This window comes from Balaenoptera borealis, assembly GCF_965194805.1.
Source record: "Balaenoptera borealis genome assembly, chromosome: 1".
NCBI classification, from domain to species: domain Eukaryota; kingdom Metazoa; phylum Chordata; class Mammalia; order Artiodactyla; family Balaenopteridae; genus Balaenoptera; species Balaenoptera borealis.
This window is the reverse complement of record NC_138860.1, coordinates 59,290,115-59,300,389: the sequence shown is the minus strand read 5'-3', so window position 1 is coordinate 59,300,389 and position 10,275 is coordinate 59,290,115. Positions and strand designations below refer to the sequence as shown.

Sequence of the window (10,275 nt, the reverse complement as noted above, 5' to 3'; positions counted from 1 at the left end):
GAACGTAACTGAAGATTGGCTCATATCCCTAGTAATATGTTATCTGTTGGCTTTGTTAGATAGGTTGCTTTTAAATGTTAAACCATTTAAAAAGACGTCGTAAACGGGGTTTGCAGCAAAGTCCATGACACAACTTGGCTTCTTTCAAGGGAAAGAGGAGACTGGGATTTGACAGGTAAGGCATTTTATTCAATTAGTGCTGCTTATTAAATTACACTGCTTCAGCATTCAAAGCCAATTACTGTCCACACCATAAGGACTGTCTTACCTTTTGCCTCAGTGAAGCAGCATTAATTCATCAACTCCTTCACAGGATACCATGGCAAAGAAGGTGGCAGTGATTGGAGCTGGGGTCAGTGGCCTGATATCTCTGAAGTGCTGTGTGGATGAGGGACTCGAACCCACTTGCTTTGAGAAGACTGAAGATATTGGAGGGCTGTGGAGGTTCAAAGTAAGTGAGATCTTGTTTCTTGAATAAGTTGTGCTGCTATTGTAGGGTGAATCATACTACTGATGGGCCTTATTGAGGTATTTCCTAAGCAACTTTGATAGAATGTATTTCATGCTGCTATACAGGAACTAAAGAAATAGGCTGGTGTCTCTCCCAGGTCATTACTATCCTAACCCAGGTGGCCAACCCAGGCTGTGAAGGAATCTCTTCTTATGGACCTAGCAATTGTCCTGTATGTAGCCCACACTTTTGTTATTCTCAAAGCAATACACTGATATTAGAGAGCATTTTACAAAACAGAAGTGACAGGGATTCTTTTCAAGACACCACTTCTATTCTAACCATTGAGCACTTGCTTTTTCAGAGAGTGAGCTCTTATTACTGCTGACTTTTTTCTGACAAACAAACCATATTTGTTTGCTTGGCTTTTTGATGACACTCTAGTGTAACTCTGAGAACTCTTTAACTATATTATTAAATATATTTTATTCATTAATTTTATTCTGTTAGCCAAACCCAAATATTGGAAATGCTAGCTGTCCCTCAGAATTTGTATAAAATTTAGAAAAATACAAAGATAGACAGCTATGAAGATTTATAAATATTTATTCCCATAATCTTTTAAATAAGTAACTAGCTTGCCACCTCCTAGGTGTGACATCTTGGGCAAGTTATTTACATTCCTGTGTCTTACTTTTCTCAGCTGTCTAATGAGGGCAACAGAAAAGTATGATTATCTCATAGTACCGTTTTAAAGATACAGGGAGATAATTCATGTAAAGAACTTAGAATACAATAAACATTAGCTACAATAACTATATTTATATTTTATAGACAAGCAAACAGAAACTGAGAGAGGTTAGGTGGTTTGCCACACAGCTGCAGGAACTGACATTCAAACCTGGGTCTCTGTGACTCCCAAGCAGCTAAGGCCCTACTTATAACCCTAACTTGTATTCCTGCTCAAAATGGTTAAACAAAAGTTTCATCTCAGACCTCAACAGCAGTGACTTTAGGATTATGTATCAGGTACATCCAAGTGAGAAGTTAAAACAAGTGGGAACACTCCAGACAGGAGTGAAAAATTTGAATATGTGAAAGCAGACTCTCACACCAGCAGAGATCATCCAAAGGGCTCTTGCTAAAAGCTGACCAGTCAAGGGGATGGCAAGAACATCTACCATGTGTGCTTTCCCAGTTCAAACTGAATCTTATGCCAAAAGGAATTTTTTTAACATTGGGTTTCTCAGATGTATATAATCATAAAACATGCCTAGAGGGTTTCTTAAACATACTGATTCTTTTTTTTTTCAACATCTTTATTGGAGTATAATTGCTTTACAATGGTGTGTTAGTTTCTGCTTTATAACAAAGTGAATCACCTATACATATACATATATCCCCATATCTCCTCCCTCTTGCGTCTCCCTCCCACCCTCCCTATCCCACACCTCTAGGTGGTCACAAAGCACCTAGTTGATCTCCCTGTGCTATGCGGCTGCTTCCCGCTAGCTATCTATTTTACATTTGGTAGCATATTTAAGTACATGACACTCTCTCACTTCGTCCCAGCTTAACCTTCCCCCTCCGCGTGTCCTCAAGTCCATTCTCTATGTCTGCATCTTTATTCCTGTCCTGCCGCTAGTTTCTTCAGAACTTTTTTTTTTTTTGATTCCATATATATGTGTTAGCATAGGGTATTTGTTTTTCTTTTCTATGTTCATTAGTGATATTGACCTGTAGCTTTCTTTCTTTGTTACATCATTGTCTGGCTTTGGTATCAGGGTGATGGTGGCCTCATAGAATGAGTTTGGAAGTGTTCCTCCCTCTGCTATATTTTGGAAGAGTTTGAGAAGGATGGGTGTTAGCTCTTCTCTAAATGTTTGATAGAATTCGCCTGTGAAGCCATCTGGTCCTGGGCTTTTGTTTGATGGAAGATTTTTAATCACAGTCTCAATTTCAGTGTTTGTGATTGGTCTGTTTATACTTTCTATTTCTTGCTGAAAGTCTTGAAAGGTCATGCTTTTCCAAGAATTTGTCCATTTCTTCCAGGATGTCCATTTTATTGGCCTACAGTTGCTTGTAGTAATCTCTCATGATCCTTTGTATTTCTGCAGTGTCAGTTTTTACTTCTCCTTTTTCATTTCTAATTCTGTTGATATGAGTCTTCTCCCTTTTTTTCCTGATGAGTCTGGCTAATGGTTTATCAGTTTTTGTTTATCTTCTCAAAGAACCAGCTTTTAGTTTTATTGATCTTTGCTATCATTTCCTTCATTTCTTTTTCATTTATTTCTGATCTGATCTTTATGATTTCTTTCCTTCTGCTAACTTTGGGGTTTTTTTATTCTTCTTTCTCTAATTGCTTTACTTGTAAAGTTAGGTTGCTAATTGGAGATGTTTCTTGTTTCTTGAGATAGGATTGTATTGATATAAACTTCCCTCTTACAACTGCTTTTGTTGCATCCCATAGGTTGTGGGTTGTCGTGTTTTCATTGTCATTTGTTTCTAGGTATTTTTTGATATCCTCCTTCATTTCTTCAGTGATCTCTTGGTTATTTAGTAGTGTATTGTTTAGCCTCCATGTGTCTGTATTTTTTACAGATTTTTCCTGTAATTGATATCTTGTCTCATAGCGTTGTGGTCGGAAAAGATACCTGATATGATTTCAATTATCTTAAATTTACCAAGGCGAAATTTGTGACCCAAGATATGATCTATGCTGGAGAATGTTCCAAGAGCACTTGAGAAGAAAGTGTATTCTGTTGTTTTTGGATGAAATGTCCTATAAATATCAATTAAGTCCATCTTGTTTAATGTATCATTTAAAGCTTGTGTTTCCTTATTTATTTTCATTTTGGATGATGTGTCCATTGGTGAAAGTGAAGTGTTAAAGTCCCCTACTGTGATTGTGTTACTGTCGATTTCCCCTTTCATGGCTGTTAGCATTTTCCTTATGTATTGAGGTGCTCCTATGTCGGGTGCATAAATATTTACAATTGTTATGTCTTCTTCTTGGATTGATCCCTTGATCATTATGTAGTGTCCTTCTTTGTCTCTTGTAATAGTCTTTATTTTAAAGTCTATTTTGTCTGATATGAGAATTGCTACTCCAGCTTTCTTTTGATTTCCATTTGCGGGGAATATCTTTTTCCATCCCCTCACTTTCAGTCTGTATGTGTCCCTAGGTCTGAAGTGGGTCTCTTGTAGATAGCATATACATGGGTCTTGTTTTTGTATCCATTCAGCCAGTCTGTGTCTTTGGTTGGAGTACTTAATCCATTTACATTTAAGGTAGTTATTGATAATGTATGTTCCTATTACCATTTTCTTAATTGTTTTGGGTTTGTTATTATATGTCTTTTCCTTCTCTTGTGTTTCCTGCCTAGAGAAGTTTCTTTAGCATTTGTTGTAAAGCTGGTTTGCTGGTGCTGAATTCTCTTAGCTTTTGCTTGTCTGTAAAGGTTTTAATTTCTCCGTCGAATCTGAATGAGATCCTTGCTGGGTAGAGTAATCTTGGTTGTAGGTTTTTCCCTTTCATCACTTTAAAGATGTCCTGCCACTCCCTTCTAGCCTGCACAGTTTCTGCTGAAAGATCAGTTGTTACCTTTATGGGGATTCCCTTGTATGTTATTTGTTGTTTTTCCCTTGCTGCTTTTAATATTTTTTCTTTGTCTTTAATTTTTGATAGTTTGATTAAGATGTGTCTTGGCGTGTTTCTCCTTGGTTTTATCCTGTATGGGACTCTCTGCACTTCCTGGACTTGACTGACCATTTCCTTTCCCATATTAGAGAAGTTTTCAACTATAATCTCTTCAAATATTTTGTCAGTCCCTTTCTTTTTCTCTTCTTCTTCTGGGACCCCTATAATTCAAATGTTGGTGTGTTTAATATTGTCCCAGAGGTCTCTAAGACTGTCCTCAATTCTTTTCATTCTTTTTTCTTTATTCTGCTCTGCAGTAGTTATTTCCACTATTTTATCAGCCAGGTCACTTATCCATTCTTCTGCCTCAGTTATTCTGCTATTGATTCCTTCTAGAGAATTTTTAATTTCATTTATTGTGTTGTTCATCATTGCTTCTTTGCTCTTTAATTTTTCTAGGTCCTTGTTAAACGTTTCTTTTATTTTCTCCATTGTATTTCCAAGATTTTGGATCATCTTTACTACCATTTATCTGAATTCTTTTTAAGGTAGACTGCCTATTTCCTCTTCATTTGTTTGGTCTGGTGGGTTTCTACCTTGCTCCTTCATCTGTAGTGTGTTTCTCTGTCTTCTCATTTTGCTTAACTTACTATGTTTGGGGTCTCCTTTTTGCAGGCTGCAGGCTCGAAGTTCCTGTTGTTTTTGGTGTCTGCCCCCGGTGGCTAAGGTTGGTTCAGTGGGTTGTGTAGGCTTCCTGGTGGAGGGGACTAGTGCCTGTGTTCTGGTGGATGAGGCTGGCTCTTGTCTCTCTTGTGGGCAGGACCACATTCAGTGGTGTGTTTTCGAGTCTCTGTGACCTTATTATGATTTTAAGCAGCCTCTCTGCTAATAGGTGGGGTTGTGTTCCTGTTTTGCTAGTTGTTTGGCATAGGGTGTCTAGCACTGTAGCTTGTAGGTCGTTGACTGGAGCTGGCTCTTAGCGTTGAGATGGAGATTCTGGGAGACCTTTCGCTGTTTGATATTACGTGGACCCAGGAGGTCTCTGGTTGACCAATGTCCTGAACTTGGCTCTCCCACCTCAGAGGCACAGGCCTGACACCCAGCCAGAGCACCAAGACCCTGTCAGCCACATGGCTGAGAAGAAAAGGGAGAAAAAACAAAGAAAGAGAGAAAAAATAGAATAAAATAAAGTTATTAAAATAAAAAATAATTATTAAAAATAAAAAAATTAAAAAGCAAGAATAAAAAAGAAAAAAAAGAAAGAATGAAAGAAGAGAGCAATGAAACCAAAAAAACAAATCCACCAATGATAACAAGTGCTAAAAACTATACTAAAAAAAAAAAAAAAAAGGGGGACAGACAGAACCCTAGGACAAATGGTAAAAGCAAAACTATACAGACAAAATCACACAAAGAAGCATATACATACACACAAAAAGAGAAAAAGGAAAATATATATATATCTATATATAAAAAGAAAAGACGGAAGAGAGCAACTAAATCAATAAACAAATCTACCAATAATAATAAACTCTAAATACTAAACTAAGATAAACATAAAACCAGAAACAAATTAGATGCAGAAAGCAAACCCCAAGTCTACAGTTGCTCCCAAAGTCCACCACCTCATATTTGGGATGATTTGTTGTCTATTCAGGTATTCCACAGATGCAGGGTACATCAAGTTGATTGTGGAGATTTAATCCACTGCTTCTGAGGCTGCTGGGAGAAATTTCCCTTTCTCTTCTTTGTTCGCACAGCTCCTGGGGTTCAGCTTCGGATTTGGCCCCGCCTCTGTGTGTAGGTTGCCTCAGGGCAACTGTTCCCACCCAGACAGGATGGTGTTAAAGTACCAGCCGATTAGGGGGCTCTGACTCACTCAGGCCGGGGTGAGGGAGGGGTACGGAATGCGGGGCCAACCTGTGGTGGCAGAGGCCAGCATGACATTGCAAACAGCCTGAGGTGCACCGTGTGTTCTCCTGGAGAAGTTGTCCCTAGATCATGGGACCCTGGCAGTGGCAGGCTGCACAGGCCCCCGGGAGGGGAGGTGTGGATAGTGACGTGTGCTTGCACACAGGCTTCTTGGTGGCTGCAGCATCAGCCTTAGCATTTCATGCCTGTCTCTGGGGTCCGTGCTGATAGCCGTGGCTCGCACCCATCTCTGGAGCTCGTTTAGGTGGTACTCTGAATCCCCTCTCCTCACACACCCCGAAACAATGGTCTGTTGCCTCTTCAGCAGGTCCAGACTTTTTTCCAGACTCCCTCCCAGGTAGCTGTGGTGCACTAGCCCCCTTCAGGCTGTGTTCACACAGCCAACCCCAGTCCTCTCCCTGGGATCTGACCTCCGAAGCCCTAGACTCAGCTCCCAGCCCCCACCAGTCCCAGCCGTTGGGTGAGCAGATAAGTGTCTGGGGCTGGTGAGTGCTGGTCAGCACTGATCCTCTGTGAGGCAATCTCTCCGCTTTGCCCTCTGCGCTCCTGTTGCTGCGCTCTCCTCTGTGGCTCTGAAGCTTCCCCCACGCCCATCTCCCTGTCTCCGCCAGTGAAGGGGCTTCCTAGTGTGTGGAAACTTTTCCTCTTTCACGGCTCCCTCCCAGAGGGGCAGGTCCCGTCCCTATTCTTTTGTCTCTGTTTTTTCTTTTTTCTTTTGCCCTACCCAGGTACATGGGGAGTTTCTTGCCTTTTGGGAAGTCTGAGGTCTTCTGCCAGTGTTCAGTAGGTGTTCTGTAGGAGTTGTCCCACATGTAGATGTATTTCTGATGTATTTTTGGGGAGGAAGGTGATCTCCATGTCTTACTCCTCCGCCATCGTGAAGGTCTCCCCAAAGATACTGATTCTTGAACACCAGCCCAGACTTACTGAATCAAAATCTTCTAAGGAGGGGAATCTGTTTTTAACAAGAGTCCCAAATGAATCCTATGATGAGATAAGTTCAGCAAACATTGCTCAAATACCAAACAAAAAAATCTGTTTATTCAACCATTCAAGCACACTCAGAGGTAATGATGGAGATGTTGATCCTTATAGAGAACAGGTAACTTTGCTGAGAAGAAACTGGAAAAACAACTTGAATCACATTCATTTCTTACTAACAACTGATCATTAGAATCATTATAGCTTTACCTGAGAGGGTGATATGATTAAATGGTCATTTCTGTCTTAACCAACAATGTGTTACTTTGTTGACTCTGGTTTCACATGTAGATTCCATTTGGGATTTTTTTCCCCAGGTAGATTTTTTTACCTAAGCAAGAAACGTGAAATTTCAACAAATTTATGTTTAATGATAAATTTGTCATTGCTTTGCTTTATTACCTGGTTTGGTATTTAATATTGAAGAGCCAAATGTCCCTTATTTAATTATCATTAACTTGGAAGCAGAAGAGTAAGATTTGTTTTGAGTGGCCTGTCAAAAATAAGATTTGATGGGTTGAAGTGGTACAAGATGGCAGTGTAGGAAGATTCTGAACTCACCTCCTCCCATGTACACCACAAATCCACAGCTACATATGGAGCAACTCCCTCTGGGAGAGACCTGAAAATTAGCTGAGCAGCTCCTCCACAACAAAGGATAAAGGGGCCACATTGAGACTGGTAGGAGAGGCAAAGACATCATCATCTTACCCTTGGCAGGGCAATCCACAAGCAGAAGGGATCTCATGAATAGAACACTTCTCCCTGAAGAGCAAGGGGTTTGTGCCCCACACCAGGTTCCCTAACCCTTGGGACCTGCATTGGAGAGCCAAGCCTCCAAAATATCTGGCTTTGAAAAGCAACAGGGCTTGCATCTAAGAGAACATTAGACTTGTAGGAATGGAGATTCTACTCTTAAATGGCTCAGTCACAGACTCACTCACCCTGGGACCCAGCACAAAAGCAGCAGTGTAGGAATTGCCTAGACTATATGTGAAAGGGTTTCATTTGCTAGTCTTAGAGCATCTGCCAAAGGAGCAGAAGCTTGTTGGGACTATCACTGGAGATGGAGGCACCAGCCAGAACCATTTTTGCATTCTCCCCTATCTTACTAGCACTGCTGGATGCACCCTGCCCCTGCACAGCTCCTTTGTTCCTACCAAAGCTGGCCAGATGGTACCCTGCACCCATGCCACTCCCAGGGCCCCACCAAAGCTTGTGAGCAGGTGTGGACCACAGAGTGGATGACACTAGAGTGCTTGTCTCTGGAGGCTACCAGGGGGGATTGTGATCTGGGCCCCACAGTCTGAAAAAAATTCAGAGAGAGAGTCTTGGCACCTCAACAAACGGAACCTATCAAGAAAAAGATCAGACTGCTTAGACACTCAGACAGGCTTGAGAGACAACCAAGAGTTAGGGCAAGATGAAATGATAAGTTTCATCTCTTACATAAGGCAATTCCTTCAATACAGGGAGAGATAGCTGTTTCACCTAATACACAGAAACAAACACAGAGAGCCTAGCAAAATGAGGAGACAGAGGAATAGGTTCCAAACGAAAGAACAAAAAAAACCCAGAAAAAAAAAAAACATAATGAAACAGACATAAATAATTTATCTATAAAGAATTTAAAGTAATGGTCATAAAGATGCTGATCAAACTCAGGAAAAGAATGAATGAACACAGCAAGAACGTCAGCAAAGAGACAGAAAATGTACAAAACTGCCAAACAGAAGTCAAAGATCTAAAGAATACAATAACTAAACTGAAAAATACACTAGAGAGTTTCAACAGCAGACTAGATGAAACAGAAAGAATCAATGTTCTGGAAGACAGGGTAGTGGAACTCACCAAAACAGAGCAGCAAAAAGAAAAAGAATTTAAAAAGTGAATATAGCTTAAGAGACCTATGGGACAACATCAAGTGGAGTAACATTTGCCTTACAGACATATCACGAGAAGAAAGAGAACAGCACAAAAATTTATTTGAAGAAATAATGGGAGGGGCCTTCAAGATGGCGTAGGAATAAGGCATGGACAAATACATCAAAACTACATCTACATGTGGAACAACTCCTACAGAAAACATACTGAACCCTGGCAGAAGAACTCAGACTTCCCAAAAGATGCCCTCAGGCTACCTACACGCAGAGGCGGAACCAAATCCAAAGCTGAAACCCAGGAGCTATGCAAACAAAGAAGAAAAAGGGAAAGTTCTCCCAGCAGCCTCAGAAGCAGTGGATTAAATCTCCACAATCAACTTGATGTACTCTGCATCTGTGGAATACCTGAAGAGACAACGAATCATCCCAAATATGAGGCGGTGGACTTTGGGAGCAACTGTAGACTTGGGGTTTGCTTTCTGCATCTAATTTGTTTCTGGTTTTATGTTTATCTTAGTTTAGAATTTAGAGTTTATAATCATTGGTAGATTTGTTTATTGATTTGGTTGCTCTCTTCGGCCTTTTTTTTTTTAATATAGATATATATTTTTTTCCTTTTTCTCTTCTTGTGAGTATGTATGTGTATGCTTCTTTGTGTGATTTTGTCTGTATTGCTTTGCTTTTGCCATTTGGCCTAGGGTTCTGTCTGTCCTTTTTTTTTTTTTTTTAGTATAGTTTTTAGCAGATGTTATCATTGGTGGATTTGTTTTGGTTTGGTTGCTCTCTTTCTTTCTCTCTTTATTTTTTTCATTGTTTTTTCATTTTTAATAATTTTTTTTAATTTAATAACTTTATTTTATTTTATTCTTTCCTTCTTTTTTCTCCCTTTTCTTCTGAGCCATGTGGCTGACAGGGTCTTGGTGCTCTGGCTGGGTGTCAGGCCTTAGCCTCTGAGGTGGGAGAGTGGAATTCAGGACATTGGTCCACCAGAGACCTCCCAGCTCCACATAATATCAAATGGCGAAAGCTCTTCTAGAGATCTCTTTCTCAACGCTAAGACCAGCTCCACTCAGTGACCTGCAAACTACAGTGCTGAACACCCTATGCCAAACAACTAGCAAAACAGGAACACAACCCCACCCATTAGCAGAGAGGCTGCCTAAAATCATAATAAGTTCACACACACCCCAAAACACACTACAGGATGTGGTCCTGCCCACCAGGAAGACAAGATCCAGCCTCATCCACCAGAACACAGGCACCACTCCCCTCCACCAGGAAGCCTACACAACCCACTGAACCAACCTTACTCACTGGGAGCAGACACCAAAAACAACGGGAACTACAAACCTGCAGCCTGTGAAAAGGAGACCCCAAACACAGTAAGT

At 40.6% G+C, this 10,275-nt stretch overlaps 1 protein-coding gene across 3 annotated transcripts in view; it reads left to right on the top strand.

Moving 5' to 3' along the window:
• The window catches only part of FMO2 (flavin containing dimethylaniline monoxygenase 2), a 54,529-nt gene that overhangs the window by 12,594 nt on the left and 31,660 nt on the right, over positions 1–10,275 (top strand). Inside the window, exons 2-3 of one of the 3 annotated variants that reach the window (XM_082390582.1) lie at positions 64–175; positions 314–451. In XM_082390582.1, the coding sequence (XP_082246708.1) occupies positions 320–451 (132 nt within the window). In that variant the 5' untranslated portion in view covers positions 64–175; positions 314–319. Of the gene's footprint in view, positions 1–59; positions 176–313; positions 452–10,275 lie in introns of those variants that run through there. The other 2 variants (XM_082390583.1, XM_082390586.1) reach the window with 2 other exon arrangements.